The following is a 20,940-nucleotide window of genomic DNA, read 5'->3' as shown; positions in this document are numbered from 1 at the left end:
CACAGAAAAACCCGCTGTCTGCATCCCATAGTGGCTTTGTGGCTAGCATGTGGGACCAACAGCGTTGATCCTCAACAAGACTAAAATGATTGCCTTCTGACACACAGAGTAAGCCTCACAGTTATTTCCAGAGACGGGCCTGAGCCATGGTTCAAACTTCTTGCCCTCCAACCATTTGTCTGAAACTTGCATTTCACCATTAGCTAGGTAGTTTAACACCTGGGTGTAAAGGGACTTTCGCGTAACGTTATCAAGCAGCAGTAAGGCAGTGGGTCAGTGAGTGCGCTAACAGTTGTTCTTTCCAGATGACATCAGATCTAGCAAGATTCCATAAACTACACAGAACCCGACAATGCGCCTACGCAATTACTAAATTCATGCAAACTAACAATTGACTAACACTGTGACCCTGCACACGAGACAGCTGTCAGTACTTCCACTAGGACAGACCGGGTGTCCGCAGGGTGGGCTGCCGCCGGGCTGCCCCTCCACGCACACCGAGCTTGGAAAAATAAATGAAGCGCCCAGGACTACTTGGTTTCGGTGGCTCTGCATAGCCCACAGACACTCCGGCAGTGAACAGCGGCTCCGGAGGAGGAGTGACCCTGAGCAGCAGCAGCAGTGTACTTACTGGGTAAACTACAGCTCACAACCTGCTGTATCAGCACCACCGCTGGCTGTTTTTTTTTTATTTTTACAAACCAACCACAAGAAAAACAGACACAACCAGAGCTCGACATAATACAGCCTCTAAGTGCTCATAGTAGGGCTGTCACGAATATTCTAAATTTGATTATATAATCGAACTGTTAAAAAAAAAAAAAATATCAGACATTCGATTGTGAAAATTAAAATTCGACTGTGGAAAAAACAGCAGCACTACTGCGGCTGTCTGCCTCACGAGTTCTTGTGCTGCACTGAATGCACTGCATGACGGACAGGAGTCACACATTGTCACTTTCATGGATTGATAATGAAATGTAGGTCAAGCTGAAATGAGCAAATAATTCAACAACAACCGTGTGGTAACGATGGCAAAGAGTTCACAACCCAACTCGGCCGCAAAAGAGTCATTTGCACTCCAAGCAATCTAAAAAGCCCTGCTTGGAAATACAGAAAACTTCACCGGTAGCCCACCTTAGAGAGGATGAAAGCCGTAGTAGTTACTGTAGTTATTTCAACTTGGATTTATTTTTTGAAAATCCGTTTTGATTCTTTTGATCGGTGGGCCAATACGCACTAAAAGAATATAAATAATCAAGGAATGGACACATAATTGGACTTTATGACCGTCTCTCGTTTACCATGCCGATAAATCTGAATGAATTATACTTCGTGGTCATGGTTTCCATAAAATAAAATAAAATTGTGGAGAATCTAACCGATCTAATGATGTGTAGCATGTCCATATTAATAAAAGTTTAGACATTTGTATGTGCGATCTAAGCAGCTTAGAACTGGTTCAAGTGGGTGACCAGGTAGCTTTAAGAGGTTTTATACATCCAAAGAACATCTATAAAAACCAGACCTGGTGTCTGATTGAGATTTGAATTTTGGTCAGTAGACGGCAAAATTGTGGAACCTCGTGATAAAGTTGTACGTAAGCTATAGTTAGCCTACCAATCCAGCACTAGCAATCCGAGGGCACATCTTGAAAATATGCACCCAATATGCACCTTGTCGCTATTTTCCAAGCTATACGGAAGTGGGCGTGGTTTCATCTAAACTGGGTTGGAAAAACAATAGATGGACAGGCGCCCAAAAGAGCTCCTTTGATTGGCCAAAAGGGTTCTCTGATCTCTGAACAGTGCCTGCCCCTGGCTCCATAGGTACACATATCACTTTTGTTCCACATTTCACTGAGATATGTTGCAAAAGTGAGAGCGCAGAGAAGTTGTCATTTGTGAGTGAAAAAACTGGATTTGAGACATGTAGAGGCAGATTCAAGCAGTTGTAGTTATTGGCTTGTTTGTGCTAGAAAAATAGCAGAGCAGAGAGAAAAAAATGATTTGCGAGAAAATATTCTACAGGTGTACACCTCTCATTGCAAGTATTCACATACTGATTTGCAGATATGCATACCATGACTTCACATTTTTTGTTAAGTGTGTGAATGTGTTTTGCACCATATTCACTGCAGCAAGTGTAGCAAAACTCTGAGCATATGAGTTTCTTAATCTGTGATTCATAGCATAGGATTTCTACACCTGTAATGAAGAATTTGAGAAGGTGTAACAGTTAACTGTTAAAAAATTCTACAAGTTTGCAACTCCTAAAGCATTTTTCTCTGTGACTTCAAATATACTGACACATATGTGTGAACAAGTACAGATTCCACTGTCACAGGTGCTCATACAAAATAAACCTTATTCGGTTTTCCAACAACAGCAACCAAAAGCCTCTAGTGCATGAGTTACCTGTCAGTTCATATAACTTTATATTAACTCTTCTTGGTTCAGTTAAGTCAGAGTGAACACAATAAGGACCAAAAGTAAAAGGCAACAATGGTTGTTATTTTTCTTGGCCCAGACTAAGTAAATTTATTGGTATACTAAAGCTGAACTAATTTTAAAGTCATTCAATACTGCCCTCTACAGCTTTCCTTTACACCTTGTCTATAAACGTTTTGGCCATGTTGTTTAGTTGTCCGTCTCACGCAACGCTTATATTCTTAGTGTTTTATTAGGCATCAAGTCAGTTTCTTCCAACTTCCATGTGTAGCTACACTGATTAAGTACTGGGCTGTAAGTAGAGTCAAAACACTTAAAATACATTAAATCACACATTAAATATTTTGATAATACTTTTATTTTTTAGGTGCAATTTAGGTGTTTATTGTGTAAATATTTTCTCATTTCACTCTACTGTGATTGCGTTGTTGTATCTGACTTTAATAGAAAAGTTGTCATGAGTACCTGTGGGGTCATCAGGGGAGAAGTAACCTCTGCTGCTCATCTTATCTGGTGGCATCATCCTCACACTAGGACTGGAGGACCGGCTGCTGTTTCTGCTCCCCTGCAAGACGGCACAAACCACTGTTAATCATCTGGGAAGCCAGTCACAGCTTCTGAATGTTCAAATGGCAAAATGTGGTCCGGACAACAACAAAAAACAAACAAAAGTAAAAGCAATCTGCTTATCATGCACATTTGGAGGCATATGCCAAATAACACCCTCTGGGTGAGGGCAGCAACAGAGCTGAGTTATTTGTGGAACAAATAAAAAATTGATAAATAGCTATTTAGAAAAAAACACACAAATTTGATTTCAAATGTGTTTCATATTTGGGTGGATCTGGATGTCCAAATCAGCAGTAAGAGGAAAGAGTGGACTTTGGAAATAACTTGTGAAGCTGGTAACTTGCAGGTTTGAGAGACAGCTGTAGCTCTGCATGATCCAAAATAATTGTAGAACATTGTCCCTTACAAACTATGAATATTAGTCTACAATGCAACATGATTATTTTGTATGCAGTGGTATAACAACAAATACCATCAAATCTGAAGTTAATCCAATGTTACCAACATACAATTTTTTAGAGTGTCTCTGTAGATCCTAATATGGAAATAGAATCAAAATGGTAACAAAGCAAATTCACACAAACACAACTCCATTTGCTCAAACGATTTGTGCTTTTATGAGACATAGCTTCTGGTTTTGAACTGCCTGTGGGAAGTAGCCTAAAAGCTGTGTTTTTGTTGTCTACTTTTCTCTTAGAGCACACGAAAAACTTTTCAATATGTGATAATTACATTGTATGAAGACAAAACAGTAGGCTATACAATCAACAATTAGGAGTCAGTGTATGGAAAAACAGTACTGAGTTTCTCGGTCTTCACAGACAGAAACAACTGTATTCTCTCTTGTAAATTCACTGGTAGACAGGGGACACCATAATGAAACCAAAAACAAACAACAAATAAAACATAGAGCACAGGATATGTAATTTATACAGCAGGTCGGTATGCTGTGGCTGAAAAAAATAAACAAACATGCAATTTAATTTAACTCAGACTCTAAAATGTAACACCAGCTACACAGACCAATTTAAACTTCCTGTTCCAACAGTGACTCTAATCATCAATGAATGAAATGCCACAGACCCTCTGCCATTCACTTCTAGTGTTTGACTGTTTCTTACCTGGCTGGACTCTGTGCCGATGCCTGGCAGATCCTGCACAGACCGACGTCTTTGAGGCTCGCATGTGGCTGTGGACAGGATGGACAGAGAGGAGAAAGAATAAGACCCAGAAGAGTTTGTGGATAGTGATGTTGGGAGATTGATGCCCGTGTTTGCTTGAGGGATATCCAGACCCAGAGAGCCACACAGGGACAGCTGCACTGATTTTACTATGTCCTGGCCTGTCAACGTGTGCTGTGGCATGGCTGGATCAAGATCACAACACTTAAAGCACCCAGCCCCACTGACTGTGCTCAAAAAACATACACATATCACTGTAGATCCAACCTATCCACAAGAACAGCTAAGCCTACTTATATTTATCATATCAAATTTCTGTGCATTTTCTAGACCTCAATGAGGATTTGAAAATTTTGATTTGTGTTCAATATGAACCATACTGATTGTGGCTCTTTAGTAGGACTGTTGACTACACTGTGTCTCTTAATTCAACAAAAACATACAGCATTATTATTGCTGCTGAGTGAAAACCTGGTATGTCCAAAATGTCAGCTTTTCAAGAATTTAAGGGGGCCTTTTTTCAACTTCATCATACTTACTCACACTTCAAAACTAATAGAGATGCTTGGGTTTATCTGGTCTAGGCTGACTACAAGCTCTGTCTATAACACAATGAAGACAACACTTAAGGAAACACACAATAACAAACAAGCACTCAAAAGAGAACACTAAGAACTTGTTGGATCTTCATTTTATGTATCATGTTGTTTCATAGTGTTGTTTCATAGGATAGATATATTATGTATAGATTGCTAAATGCACTTCCACTTTTTGAAAGAATGTGCCTTTGTAGTGTTACATATTGTTGGCCAGCTACAGATTGTCCACTGCCATCAACTCTTGTGTTTTTCAACTCTCTTTAATAAGTCAAATTAGTATTTTTAGATTGCTTTTTATGTGTGTAAATGAATTGTTTGTGTGTTTGTATTTGTTTTCCTCAAATTGCTCCTTGATGGACGAATAAAGTATTTTGAACTGAATTGAGTATTTGTCTGTTTGCTAAACCATTTTAGTCTGATTAGCCCATGGATGTTAAACTCATATATTGAGTGTGACAAATGCAGATGAAAAACCAGAGCAGGAGATGTCCTCAGTGTCATTTAGAGCTCTAGTTTGGGAGCATTATGGTTTCCCTGTAAGTCACAGCAACACTGGACAAAGAGTAGTGAAACAAACTAAAATTATGTGCGACATTGTTGAACACAACTTTGATATATCTTTGGTTCATTATCATTATGCACAATCTGTAGTTGTCCAGGAATTACCCACTACCACGGCAGCTGCTCTCACTGCCTATGGATGGACATAGCCTGATAATCAGACTGAAATGCAATTTAGTTTCACTTAAATATTTGAATTGTTGAAAGAATTGAAGATGTCGACAACGATTCATGTAACTGTGAAAATTCAGAAAGAGTGAGTCTGAGTATGAATTGACTGAATGTGAAAATCTTAAGGACACAGTATAACAAAACATACATTTTCCGAGTTCTATTCCTGTGTCCCTGTGTTAATTGTTCATTTATCTCTTGTTATATGCTAAATATGTGTCAAAATCTTTTTTGAATATTTTAATATCAAAACCTCTCTTTCCTTTTCCTGTAAAAAGTTCAAAATCACTCATCTTGAACTTGGGCGATTACATTAAGTTACCCAATCAAATGTGATTTGGGGTTCTAACTAACTCTTAAAAAACCTCACTTGATCGTTAGCTCGTGGGTAGCTAGCAGAGCAATATCTTAGTAGGAGGTGTGTGTTTGGATTTCAGTTGGCAAAAACTTTGTTTACATTTCCAAATAATGTGGTTGATGTCGAATTTATTCATTTAACTCATACTCCTCTTCCTGATCTAACACAGGTAAGGGAGCTGTGTGTGGAGGTGAACATTTGTCTACGTCTACATCTCCATATCTCTTCACAGCTCTGTATTGTGTATTTGCTAAGCCATACCCACTTTTGGCAGCTGTGACTTGGTGGTAGAACGGGTTGTCCACCAATCGGAAGGTTGGCAGTTTGATACCGGCTTCCCCCAGCCCATATGTCAAAGTGTCCTTGGGCTAGTGTGTGAAGCGCTTTGAGTGGTCGGAAGACTAGAAAGGCACTATACAAGTACAGTCCATTTACCATTTTGAGCAATACAATCAAATCAGTAGGATTTGATTTCAATCACTCTTGTAACTAAACCCACATGTTCTGTTTCATTCAGAAATGTGTCACATTACTGAAGTTAAAGATGCTCTGACTTCTGTTTCATTGTAACTAAACTTTACTGCTGGCTCTAATGGCCGATTTAAGTTAATTATAGACATGTTGCACTTGTCTAAATGGACAATTTTAATTTTATTTAGTATTTGAGGAAATGCAAATATAGAAACGACCAATCCAAAGAGAACACCATATATTTAAGTCTTTTGTAATAATGATGGTGCATTATTGACTGTTTGAGTGCTGTACTTTTTACAGTAAGAATTATAGCCAGTGAACACCATTTAATGCTGACATTTTTCAAAATGAAAGACAAAAACCGTTATCTTCTGTGTTTTTGTTGTTCCTGCTGTATTGAAAATACTATTATACATTTTCCCTGAACTGTGAATTTTGTATACTGTTAAACCCCTACTCAATGACCACCAGGGATTTATCTGCTGGGGAAAAGGCCTGATGTCCACGTGTGCATATGCAATGATAAGCGCCCTACCTTTAATAACATGCACCAGCTGACTCCCTTGGTCACTGGATTAAATTGGCCACTCATTCAACGCGTCTCACACAGCTCCAAAATAGAAGCCTTTTCTGACATCCAGAGCTGTCCGCATTCCTTTCTTCTGTATCTCTGCTTGTAATAATAGCACTGACCCTCAATGTGAGAGAAATTATCAAAATGACTTTTTTAGTTTAAGATAATGGATGTAAAGACAGCAAGAGGGGGAGAAAAAAAATTAGGCATGCTTTCTCTGTCCTCTATGCACGAAAGGAAAGGACAAGCTCAAATGCAGAGAACTGATTTACTCCTGCTACCCATGATCTGCTGCAGCCAAGCCAGAGAGATGACAGAGAGGACAGGGCGATGAGTTGGGAAGCGTATCTCATCTGTATCACCTGATCTGATGCAATATACCGATTGGATTTCCTGAAGTCTGCTAGAGATTTGTTGTTACTAACACAAGTGATAGAAAGACTCATCGAGATCTGAGGAAACTTAATTATTTGGAACTAGATTTGGGGTGTAAAAGGTGACACCAGATGAGAACATTAATAACTCATGCTCTGCTTGTGCCAACTAAATATCACAGAAGACAGAGAGACATAAGGCAACTCTTATGTGTGTTACTCCAAAACTAGCTCAATTATATCCTTTTTCTTTATACAGACTGCCCTAAGACACGCAACAAATTTAATATGATGGTTGGTATCATATGGAGTGACACACAGGAGAGGGCCATGGAAGAGTACAGCAACCCAGAAGCTCAGCCAAGCCAGCTCCACCAGCTCCAGGAAGCCCAGTGGTCCAGTGATACCTGTGACGACGATCTTGGGGACATCCAGAATGGTGCCGAATGATGCCGTTTTACGGTGGCCTCGTTTATACTGGGGGCCTGCTGCGAAAACACACACACACACACATACAGCTGCAAACACAACGAGCATGCAGACTAAGACAGAATGGGGGCCCACAGCTGGACTGGAAATGTGGGCCACACACATGCAAAGCATACAGTGTACGTGCAAGGGCAGCATGCACCCCATCCATTCCAGACGCTGTGGAGCGGTACTGCATAAACTACCAGCAGCCACTGCACTACTTTTCTAAGCACAAACAACAGCAGGCATTCATCTCGAATGCTGTTTGGACAAAAAGTTTAACAAGGCAATCTAAGGACAGATTACAGGAACTCTATTCATTACATTACATTACATTAAAGTCTGAAAACATAAAGAGCAACAACAAAAACCCTGACATACACTCTGCGCTCACATCAAATTGAAATCAAAACTATGTGGGGAGCTCCTGAGGTTTGCTTTCACCATGACAGCTCTGGTAAATCTGCTGCTCTCTGTCAGAGCTTTAGAGGAGGGGAGATGGTTGACAGCTGGGTGTGACGGGCCTCAGTGTTCAGGGGCATATGGATGGGTTTATATGAGGAATCAATCAGGGAAGGAGCTTCTTGTGGACTTGGAAACCTGTGGACTTGGCCTCATTCCAACAAGACTCATCCTGACAATAACACTGCTTGCCTTTCCTGTGCAACTTTTCTTATTAAATAGAAAATTCAAAAAATCACAAGAGCATGCCAATTTGCCTTGATAAGCATCTCTTCTGCTCTGCTTTCGTGTGTTGTTTTGTCCCGTGTAATGTCTGGCATTACCTAGAGGTGTAAATGGCATCTTGGGCTCCAGCTCCGACAGGTCAGCACTCATTCTTTTGCTGTCAGATGACACCAGGCACTGTGTTCGTGAAGGCAGACTTTCAACACTGCCCCCCCTGGACAGAGGCAGAGTCCTCAATGGGTCTCCCTGAAAGAACAAAAGAAAACTTTCACTACAGAAGCTTGTCTTGATAATATTTTTCTTCTTTTCCTATAACTTCATCTATATCCATTATTACAGATAAAATGGTTTTGATCAAAATGAAGAAGAATTGATTTACCTTTGGCTTGAAGTGAGGAGCAAACTGAGACGTTATCTTTATAGTGTCATTGCTCCCTTGAGAATTACTGTGCTCCATGTTTGCATCGCTTTTGTTGCTTGTGCTGGTGCCAGTGTAGTCCACATATGAACCTGTTACTCCCCAAGACACAGGACAGGAGAGAGGTTTTATAGGTTTCATACTTTCTCAACCGTGGTGCCTTGAATCTAAGATTTTACATTATTTTGGGGGGATAGTTCACAACACTGAAAACATTTGAAAAAACTTTAATTATTTGAAAATACTTCAAAAACTTTAGACAGACAAATATTGGAGAAATGTGCAAATGATTGATAAGTTCCCACAGCTGTATACATTCAGACAGCTACACTGATTCAGTGCCAGTTCTGTACATTGACTAAACAACAGACTTTTGTCCACTCGGGTCTGAATGACTGTTACCACAAGAAGTCTGTTGATTTCTATCTCGTGGACTCTAAGATCATTTAATGGGTTGTAATTAAGGGACACATCTCCAAAAGTTTAAAGATGACTCTTGTACCTGTACTAGTTGCAGAGTTGCTCTGTCCCTCATCTGAATATTGGTATGGATATTGCAGGGGTTCATCAGATCCTGGGAAGTACTGCAAAAAGTAAAAAAGAAGGAAGTGTAAGTAACATTGAATTTAACAAATATAACTTCATTATCATGAGCATTATTATTTTCATTCCTATAGATACACTCCTCGATTGCCTTAAAGTCCCCAAACCCACATCTTTCTACCAAAGCTCACTGTGTATGAAAAAGTGGGGTTGATTTCAATGTGATAACTAATAATAACTTAAATTCAGGTGTTGTGGCAGACTGCAAATTACAATTGCAACTACACACACTTCTTGGTTTGGTTAGGCTAGTGTAAAGTTGTCAATCAAACTCTGGTGTGGACCAAATAAGCCAAGGTCAGTTTTAGTCCGGTTCCAAACTTTGTTTGTAGTGTGAAAACAAAGCAGACCAACCACATGATTTTATGTGAGCAGATATGTCATTTTAGCATGAATTCAAAAGCTAAACTACAATAAAATCCATCTGATAGTTAACTGTCAAGAAAGTGATCTTGTAAGCGATCTGTTTAAGTTGTCCACTGTATATAATGACTCAAGATCATTTGGTAACAAAGGTAACATGCATGTGAATGCGGGGATTTTCCCTGATATATCAGAAAATAGTTAGAACAGAAGTACGGTACAAGATGCTACTTTTTTGTACTTTTCCTAACCATCTGTCATTATGACATATGAGGACAAGCTGCAGTCTCGACTAATAATGCTTAGAGTGCTTTGCGATCCCAACATAAACACATCAGGTTTAATAAAGTGCAGCACAACCTTCTGTCAGTCACCACAATTTGATTTTCCCTCCACAGACAGTCACCACGGCTCTCCACTGAATGAGTTTCCTGCGAGTCCATATAACTTTTGTTTACTCTTGGATTTGTTTCTTTATAGTAAGTCAGTGTGAACCCGAAACTGACCAGAACTAAAAGGCAATAATGTATAATTTTTTCCTTGGTACATGACAACTGAACTGAACTACACATGTGAAAGTGAAAGTGTGCTAAGTTAATTTGCATGCACTGTCATGCCTCGATCTTGTAACAAAAAGCTAAGTGAAGCCAGGCTGTATTTCCATGGTGATACAACTCATGTTCAGCAAACATTCCTCCTGAGTTGCTCAAGCGACTGTATAATGAGTAATGTAGGTAATGTGCTGAACTCAAAAATTCAAATGCTAATCACTTCCATATCCTTTTTTAAACCAAGAAGTGTTCTTGACCAAGCCAGGCACTACACATCTTGCTGTACATGAAATTTGCAGCAAGCCTGGTAAGGTCAATCGGTGGCCCTACAGAGTACCAGAGGCCCATAAAAAAACAATTCAAGAAGAAATTAAGATGTTTGAGCTTGGAGTTATTGAAGAGTCCCATAGAACCGGGGCAAGCCCTATTGTGCTGGTCCCCAAACCTGATACGTCGACTCGATTCTGCAATGACTTTAGAAAACAAAATGAAGTGTCAGATGCTTACCCAATGCCCCTGGTAGATGAACTAATAGGCCATCTTGGAATGGTTCACTTCATCACAACCCTGAATCTCACAAAGGGATACTGGCAAGTTCCACTCTCCCCAGCTTCCAGAGATAAAATAGCAGGTGAGGGGCTTTTCCAGTACACCAAATTACCATTTGGTCTGCATGGAGCCCTTCCACCTTTCAGCGGATGGACCGTGGCCTGCAGCCCCACAAAGAGTATGCTGTGGCCTATTTAGATGAAATAGTGATACATAGCACAGACTGGGAAAGTCATTTGCCCAGTGTACAGAAGGTACTGGATGCTCTTTGTGTAGCCGGTCTCGCAGCCAATCCCTGCAAGTGCACGCTAGCCTGTAGTGAAACCGAGTACCTCAGATACACAATATGTCGTGGCCCTCGTCAAATCTCAACATGCTAAACTGAGGGCCATCTAAGAATGGCCATGTCCTGTATCAAAGAGACAGATGAAATCTTTTGTAGGCCTTGCAAATTATAGGTGCTTTGTTCCTAACTTTTCTGATCTTATCGCCCTCCTAACAGACCTGACAACTAAGAGACTATCTTTCACCCGTCCTGAAAGCCTCAAGCCAGGGGAGAGGGAAATGTGATGTCATGAGAGGTAGTGTCATAGAAGGGAGACACATTCCCTCCCGGTGGCTGCAGCAAGGACTACAACCCATCATGGCATCCATTAAAAGACTACAAAACCCATAGTCAGCAGGGCAGTCAGGACAATGGTTGCTGCCCAGCTGAACCATATAAGCTGATTGCCCTAGTGAGGGAGGGAAAAGTGAAGAGAAGGAGTGTATGTGGAGAGGAGACAATGGGTACATCCCAAGTCTCTTATTTGATATTTCCTCGATCCTCGCTTGAAGCAGAAGTCGTTCTGATCCGCCATCTTGCAGACCGTCTGAAAGCTCTTATTTCTGCTCCAAGGAGCGAGGATTGAGGTGGGACCACTGAAGAACTGTGAGCGAGGATACACAAGAGCAGCCATCACGGAAGTCTTTTACTGGACGACACTCCCCCTTATTGTATATCAGGTATGCAGCTGATTGGACTAATCTGATACATCAGCCTCACTGGAGACAGAAAACAGATAAAACTCAAGTATATCACTCCCAAGTTTTATATTTATATTTGTTTTCTGATTCACCACAAAAGGACCACAAACAACTTTCTTCATTTATTAGAAAGATTTTTCTTTTCATGATCTATTATTTCCCCCTTTTTATTATGGATACAATTAAAGTCAGAGAGAGTAGGAGTCTGTCTGTCAGCAAGAAACACTTTTTACATTATTTATCGTCATTTCCATTCAGTCACATGTAGGTATTCACGGCTGATACTGATCGTTTTTTTGTTTTTGTTATAGTAGTATTAACAAATCAAGTACTTAAATACCTTGAAAATAGCCACTTTTTAAACAAAGTGCTTAAAAAGTCCTTGAAATTCAAATGAACCACATAATGTCTTGTATTTTGACCACAGTTTTCTTCATCAGTTCATTATAATTAAATTGCTCAGAATCAGATATATATATATATATATATATATATATATATATATATATATATATATATATAGGTGTACAGAGAGGAACAGGACTTTTGTTATATATATATATATATATATATATATATATGTTTATATTCTGTTGAACTGTTATGAGAACACTTGAATAGACTGATGTATATATATATATTAGTTTTTCTATGGTCTTAGGTCTTTTTTTGGCAGTTAAAATACGTATTACTGTTGATCCCCATTCACAACAATTCAGAGCTGAGCGTCTATGGCAGAACAGCTGTCTTTCTCCAAACTGGCTGCGCGCCGACCCCCATCTACTGTAGGTAATACATCGACTATCAATAAGTACCTCATACAACCCCACTTCAAAAAACCTGAACTATCCCTTTTTAAACTTTACCTATGGAATTATTTTTCCTGGCTCTATTTTCATCATGTTACATTCTGGTCTCTGTGATTAAAGTATTTGGTCAGGTTTATTGATTAATTCACTCCAGTTAAAGCCTTATAGAGAGGGTAATCAGTGTATGATTATACCTTCATTAGATGAGTCATGATCTTCACTATCTCCTCCATGGAAGGCCGCTGGGAGGGGTCTTTTGACCAGCAGCGAGTCATCAGACTCTCAATGGGCTTGGGCAAATTTTTGATTAAAGGAGGTCTTGTACCTGAATGTAAACAAAAAAGAAATAAATTGCTCACACAGTCAAAGGAACAAATAACTTTTGGCATCACACCAGACAAGCAAAGAAATATTACAAAGTTATGCTAAATCCCCTGTCTCCAGATTCAGTGGTAAGAAATATTCAACTTGTCCCCAGGTATTATTAGTGCAGGGAGCACTGCAAGAGTGAAAATGCCTTTTAGCTGCTCTCTTCTGCCAGGCTCCTCCAAACCCGACCCCACCGCCATACACACACAGAGTCAGTGACTCACCATTGTGCACAGCCCACATAATGCGAAAAGCTGGTCCTCCAATTTCATCAAAGGGCTTCCTGCGAGTGATCACCTCCCAGAGAATGATCCCCCAGCTGAACACATCACACTTCTCGCTGTAATTGCTGCCTGCAAGTACAGAAGAACGCAAAACAACACTTAGGTTTTTTTTAAACAGGGGAAAAAAGGCTCAGTTTGACTGATAAAGGTAATTCTCTGTGGCACATTAGAGATGAGAGCGAGGATGTTCCTGGGAAAGCACAGCAGCTTTCATCTCATCTCTGCTTTCAGGGGGGAGGAGGATGAAAATAAGGGAGCAATTTTTACCAAGGAACAGCTCCTGTGTTGCTTAATTACTGGACCTATTATTGCAAAATTAAAGTGCACATCACACACCTATTCTAATGTTGCTGCACTGAGGTGTTCTGATAGCATTTCACACTGATGCAAATTAGTTGTAAAGAGTTCACAGAGAGGGCAAAAGTGAGTTGTTTAATTGCACTGGAGTCTTGTAACTTGCCTCCAAAAACAAGATAATGACTAAGTCTTAATTCATCTTTCCTCCTGACCCCCTTGCCAAGAACATGTCTCATCATGTAGAAATACATTAGGCTCCTGGCTGAAAGACAACACAAATTCTACACCATCATCTCCCCAGGGAAATAAAGCCACCAGCATAATTCCATTCATCTTCTCACTATGCTTGGGAGACTAGCATCAATAAAGCAGGAGAATACAGTAAGGCTGCTGCTGATGAATCAAGAATGAATGCCTCCATGGGAGCGCTAAGCTGCCATTAAGGTGAAAAGGGACAAAACATAGTTGGGTACCAGAAAGAACACATACAAATAGTAACTAGATACATATGAACAATTTACTTAAAAATCAACTGACATGGCAGGTATCCAAAGCTTCTACGTGTAATACTTGCCTTCAAATACCTCTGGGGCCATCCATGCTGCACTTCCCTTGTTGTTGGTCATGTGGGTCTGAATGTCGCATGCTGTTCCAAAGTCACATATCTTCAGCACAGTGCCGCCTGCCACTAGAAGCAAACTGAAACAAAGAAAGCAAGAAATAAACCCCATTAGAAGCTGACAAGAAGCTTTGAACTTGAAATAATCAATAAAAAAGTAAAAAACAGCGCCGTAAAAAGGTACAACGTACAGTGTTATCACAGGAAATGGAAGTGCAAGTACAGGCGAGAGTAAATCTGGGAAGAATCATTATATACAGTATAGAAACTTGTACAATAATCCAGAGTTGACAATTTGTCACTATGCATGACCTGTTATTCCTAGAAACTCCACAACAGTTCTCCAGGAAACAGAGAAACTAACCATTTCCAGAGTGTCCTGTCAGGACCCTTCTTTCCACAAAAAAGTAGAGTTTAAAAAAAACTCTGAGATCTAAACATCCTTCAGTAATGCTACGTTACTGGGTGTTCAGACTGAAAACACAGCAGAAAATTAAAAAAGGGCTACGTTGGTGGGCGTGTGTTGCTTTTGAGATAATAATACGATAAACCAAGCACAGTTTGAGTGACAGAACTATTTAAGGAATTATCACAACGACAATTATTTTTCCTCTGTCGTAGCAGTGAAAAATTTCAAGTCATCTACAAAGATTTTATTTGCCAATGCAGCAGTTTTTAGCTTCAACTTTTTGCCAGATACACCTGCTTTTTTTGCGGGAGCCCTGTGTGTCTGAAAAAGTCACATTAGCCTAGCTCCAAAGTGTTATCAAAAGCCACTTAGCCAAAAATGTGTAGTTTCTCATGCATGTTTTCATGCAACATTTTCTACACACAATGTTTTTAGATCTAAATAGGATAAAGTCTGCCACCTTAAGGCATTAAAAGCATTTTAACACATTGCCTTTTGCTGTGTCTGATCAATTTGACCCCTTTTTCTACTGTCCTTCAGAGCAGGGAGAGAGCTTGAGAGAGAAGTTAAACTGCCCACTTTAACACCTCCATACACCTGACCACACCTGTTAAGACACAATAACTCTGCATGTAAAGATGTAAAGATCTTGCATAAAAACACATGAGAAACGACACATTTTAGCTTGCAATACTGTGACTCAAGAAAAACATACACTTCTGGCTCATAATATCAGACAGCCTAACCAATTAAAATGTAAAATATTTATTGAACAACATGAACTAAATCAAACAAATTTAAGGGAAACAAAAAGGCACTTTTTTGGCACATGGAAACAGGACACACGAGAGTGTAAGGTGAGGAGAAGCATACTTGGGTGGTTTGAGGTCCCTGTGAATGAGAGCCTTTGGTTTCATGCCATGGAGATAGGCCACGCCCTGGGAACACTGTAAACACCAGCTCACGGCATGGGAAGCAGTGTAATAGGGGAGGGGTTCAGCACCATGCAGCACTGTGGACAAGAGAGCACAGTCACAACCACCACCACCACAGACAATAAATCTTCAGAGGAACCAAGCACAAAAAGCAGTGCTTCATGACACGGTCATACACAAGCCTACCACACAGGGCTGACTACCTTTTTTCTTATAGCTTCTTTAGTTATTTCCAGGAGGGAAAACTGAGAATACATTGTTCAAAAACAGTATTCACAACTTAACTGAATGACATCAAAGTTATGGTACCATAGTGTAGCTCCCAGGAGTAACTTTTATATTGATTCTATAAATAGGGAGGAGAGGTACTTGTGAAATGTAAAGCACAGCACATTCCCACATTGTGGGATTCACATCCTGGAAAAACTAAAACTTGCCAAGCTGAACCTACTGGGAATGAGAGCTGTTTATCCAGATTATCTAAAATCACTATTTGGAGGTAAATGACCCTAAATGTTGATAAAGATTCAGATTCAATACTTTATTGCCATTGGGATTTGGTTTGGTGAGCCCACACAAAACTATACACAATACCTCACATACAGCAACCACCTTAGGACATAAGAATAAATAAGTAAATAATAATAATAATAAATAATAAAATAAAACAAGCATTCCCATAGGGATGCTATCAGTACCACAACTAGCTATGATGTATATCACTGTATACATGCCCTTACAGTATCTTACAGACAGGAATAAGAATAGCAGCTCATTAATGATTTAAAAAGGTATAGGCACGGATGGCCTCTGGGTAGGTGCTGTTGCAGAACCTGGATGTCCTTGTTCTGATACTTTTCAGTCTTTTAAAAAAAGAGATGAAGTTAAAAAGATGGTTAGCAGGGAGAGAAGTCAAGAAGAATATTGTGTCCCTTTTCCGTAGTCGAATAGTGTAGATTTCAGCAAGTGCGTACCATTTTGTCCAGCCATTTCCTGTCTTATGCTGAGGTGTTTCCATACCACACAGTTATTCCAAAGGTGAGGATGCTCTCGATCCCAGCATGATAAAATTGCATCATACCCTCCCGTGATATGGAAAACTTTATCAGCTGTCTTAAAAAGGCTTTGCTGAGCTTACTTCATTACTGTTGTAGTGTTGACTTCCCACTTTAAGGAAGCGGAGATTGTTGTTGAATTTCCTGGACATTCATGACTACGGGTAGATGTCCACTATGACTTTTACAGATGTCCACCACTACTTTTGTTTTGGAAACATTCAACTCTAAGTTGTTGGCTGTACACCAGTCCACCAGGAATGAAACTTTATTTCTGTAAGCTGTTTCATTGTTGTTAGAAATAAGTTATACCAATGTAGTATCATCTGCAAACTTAAACAACTTCACAGACTGGGAGTGGGAAATATACTCATGCTACACAAATGACTGTAACAGTGAAGACAGAACACATCCCTGTGAGGCATCAGTGTTAATAACCAGAGACATGAAGAACTCGTTATTAACTCTGACCACCTTTTTACGCACAGGAACAATAACAGCAGACTTAAAACAGGCCGGGACCCTTTGCTCTAAAAGATAGTTGTTAAAAATCTGAGTTAGAATAGGGCAAGCCCATCCGCACACCGTTTCAGGGTGGCAGCTGAGATTAAGTCAGGGCTGCAGCCTTTCTGCTGTTTTGCCTAAGCAGGAGGTTCTTAACCTCATGTTCAGTAATTAAAAATAGCATAGGCATAGCAGGGTCTGATGAGGAAGGAGAGTGAGGCAGTGTGGGACCAAGCTGGTATCAAACCTGCAGTAAAATCAATTCAACTCATCCAGCAGGTTGGGTTGAATAGATTTTAATAATCTCTCACTGTACAGGAAAACTGTGCATGCATCTACGGTATGTATGGTAGGTCAAAGTTAAAGCAGGAAGTGTGTCTGTCAGCTGTGGTGGATGTTTACTACGAACAGTTTGGATATTAATTTTACCAATCGCCTTTATCTTCTTTTAAGAAAAGGCTTAACTAACCTGGGGGTTGTTTAAAACCTGCCGATGGTCTGACAGCTCGTCTTTCTTGACCGTGTGGGATTCCTTTTTAGCGATGTTGCCGCATTAACCCACATTCCAATAAACAGAATAATCCTTCCCTGGAAATGGTAGTGCCAACTATATTTTAAGAACTGTGAGTAATACTTTTTATTGTTTTGTGGTAAGTGTGGTCAGTTTTAGTTGTCCATATCCATTAAGTCAAATGCTGTCATTGGTAAATACAATGTTGTTTTCTAGTACAACATGTCGACTCACCATTGTACAATGACCCGCCTTCAGCATATTCCATCACAAGGCAAACCTGAGAGGGAAATAAATCATCAACACAGATTCAACAAGACAGACAATACAAGCACAGAAGACTATATTGAGAGACACCATTACTGGTGAGTTGGATCATCAGTGTGTAGTTAAGACAGCATAACGTATAATAACATTCCAGTTAACTTACTGGACTATGGCAAGAGCCATACAACTTCACAATGTTGGGGTGATTCACACGTGAAAGCTGCCGGAGCTGGAGACAAAGGAAACATTATGCACAACGCCATCTAAACATGCTGTTAAACACCTTAAATACACAAATATGAATCACCCAGTCTGTCATTACAAGTATTCTGCCCTGCTACTACTTATGGCACTGATATGGAGTGAAACAAATTAAACTGTGACATTAGATTAGAGTGTGTCAAATAAACATGTAGTAGCGAGTAAAGACAATTGCAACAATACCTCAACAATAAAGGCTTTCCTCTCTGATTCACTCTCAATGGTCTTGATAGCAACATCTTTGCCTTTCCATTTGGCTTTGCAAACAACCCCAAAAGCTCCTCTCCCCACCACCTGCAAATGGACAGTTAACAAGAAAGTTACTACTAGGTATAAACTTCTGCACATGGTCTTCTGTACGTTCATGTAGAGCATTAACTGAGTCTTGCCAGTGCCACGGACATGGACAGACCACAAAAATAAACACAACCTACCTCCTCAACTTCAATATCCTCATAGTTGATTTCTTCAAACGGATATCCAGGAGGTGTTTCAAGTATATCGGCGGATGGTAACGTTAGAGACATTACTAGCTAACGTCAGCTAGTAACTTACTGAAAAAAGCAAATTGCAGACAAAAACAACAGAAATATTAACATCTAATCACAGTTAAATTGAGCACAAGGATGCGCAAATTTGCTTCAAGACATCTATCATAATGGCATAATTGTATAACTAACGTGTCGTTACCCAGGGACATGGCTAAGTAACATAATAAATACGTTAGCTACTTCAAAATTGCAGCGCGGTTAGTTGCACAGTCTGTTACGAGTTGTCAAACAAGATACAACGGCTTAACGTTAGCCTTCTGTCAGCTAGTATGCAGTCAACCAACTGGCTAACAGCGTAGTTTACTAACTAGCAGAGCTAACTGTAGCTGCCCTAGAAAAACTGTCACTAAAATTTTAGAGTGCTCAATGTTAGCTTTTCGCATACGTAAAGCAAACTTAAATTAAATGTCTATAACATCATGTAGACAATTTAACATCCCCATACCACAATCGCAAGTAAAAACAAGCTACTCATGGCCTACAGTGTATTAGCTAGCCAGCTTGCGTTAGCTGGCTGGCCTGGTTGCTAACGCTAGCTACCGGGGCTTATTAGCTTCAACAATCCAACCCTTCGCAGTTGACTTGTCACCAGTGCCGGCTCTCTGGACATGGGGGTATTTTCTACTATTCATGTACGGAAAACCGAGGAATAACGTCCATTTTTAAAAATAGTCTTTCTCTATCCACTTGACAGCCAGACATAACTTTTTCACAACTCGTCTAGCTGGCTTGCTAGGAGTGTATTTTTATTCTTCGCAGGAGCAGCTCCATCAGGAAGTGTGTGCGCATTGCAATTGTGTCCCCTGAACACTGAACAGGCTATATGCATTTTAACTATCTTATATACTGTTGGATAGTTTAAACTGACAAAGCATCATACTTTATATGTCATTTGTTTTGTATGAAAACCTTAATCTGAAATATATTTATTTGCCTAATATAGCTGTCAGTAAAACGTAATTAAGTTTATAAGTACATTCTATTTCCCTTTGAGATGTAGTATAGTTGAAGTGTAAAGTAACATAAAATGGAAATACTAAAGTAAAGTACAAGTAGGCTACCTCAAAACTGTGCTTAAGTAGCCTACAGTATTTAAGTAAATGGATTTAGTTATATTCCACCACTGTAATCCAACAACAATAAGTACAATTATTTGACAAAACATTCTTAACTCAAGCGTCACCTACTAGGTTTTTCTGCATATTTCAACTGCATCTCACAGGCTTCCTCAGTGGATGGAGTTTGCTCAGACAAAAGTTTGGTTAGCCCCAGCCTCTCTGAGCAAACTCCATCCACTGAGGAAACCTGTGAAATGTGGTTGAAACCTCCAGAAAAAGTAATTTTTGTCAGCAAGTCCAATGTTATTGTGCTTGAGTGAGTGTATCTTTTAGCATCCAAACTACTTGCAGAAAGTTAAACTAGCTTTGACATTAATACAATGCTATAGTTACATCAACAATGTAAGGAAAATAAATATTTCCCTTTAAATGCTGCTTACATGTTAATGCATCATTATCACTATTATAATACATAACAGTATAACACTGACAGGGGCCTTTCTGCTACCCAATGAGTGCTTTAACTTTTGACATTTTAAAGAAGTTTTGTTCATAATACTGTACTTTTAAGCAAAATTTTGAATTCAGGCCTTTCACTAAATTATCTGAATACTTCTTTGCCACTGTTTGATTATATTCAATTTGTTATACTTTGTGTTTCTACTAATTGGTACAACTTTCTGTTCATTTTTGGTAATTGCCATTTTACTGCTCCTAACCCTCCTGGGAGTGATCTCTCTTTGAATTTCCCCTACAAAGGATTTTCTCCCACACTTTTTTTTTTTTTTTTGGTAGATTTCCTTAGAGAGCTTAGGCTGGCTCATCTAGAATTGTTGCATGTCTCAGTTGGCGTGTAAACATGTGATAAAGGCTAATAAACTTCACTTGACATTTGACTTGACACTTGACTTTGTGTGAAATACAAGTTGTTGGTTCCGAGCATCTTTGCAAGTCTTTCTCTATGGACTTTGAGTTCAGAGGAAGTTCTGCTGACCTTTTGATGTAACAATTTAGCCTCGCAAGCAAGACCT

General features: G+C 39.6%; 1 protein-coding gene across 7 annotated transcripts in view; it reads right to left on the bottom strand.

Annotated features, from left to right (window-relative positions):
- Positions 1-19,660, bottom strand: part of map3k7 (mitogen-activated protein kinase kinase kinase 7) — a 29,208-nt gene extending 9,548 nt beyond the window's left edge. The window contains exons 1-15 of one of the 7 annotated variants that reach the window (XM_044168707.1): positions 19,392-19,660; positions 18,735-18,854; positions 18,484-18,594; positions 18,203-18,268; positions 18,007-18,052; positions 15,641-15,779; positions 14,314-14,438; positions 13,383-13,511; positions 12,984-13,114; positions 9,391-9,472; positions 8,850-8,980; positions 8,569-8,716; positions 7,720-7,800; positions 4,142-4,209; positions 2,916-3,015 (exon numbers count right to left, since the gene is read on the bottom strand). In XM_044168707.1, the coding sequence (XP_044024642.1) occupies positions 2,916-3,015; positions 4,142-4,209; positions 7,720-7,800; positions 8,569-8,716; positions 8,850-8,980; positions 9,391-9,472; positions 12,984-13,114; positions 13,383-13,511; positions 14,314-14,438; positions 15,641-15,779; positions 18,007-18,052; positions 18,203-18,268; positions 18,484-18,594; positions 18,735-18,827 (1,450 nt within the window). In that variant the 5' untranslated portion in view covers positions 18,828-18,854; positions 19,392-19,660. The other 6 variants (XM_044168706.1, XM_044168710.1, XM_044168709.1 and 3 more) reach the window with 6 other exon arrangements.
- Positions 19,661-20,940: the final 1,280 nt, after the last annotated feature.

Source organism: Siniperca chuatsi, linkage group LG16, assembly GCF_020085105.1.
Source record: "Siniperca chuatsi isolate FFG_IHB_CAS linkage group LG16, ASM2008510v1, whole genome shotgun sequence".
Lineage (NCBI taxonomy): Eukaryota > Metazoa > Chordata > Actinopteri > Centrarchiformes > Sinipercidae > Siniperca > Siniperca chuatsi.
Note: the sequence above shows the minus strand (reverse complement) of the source record. Positions and strands in the feature narration are given on the sequence as shown.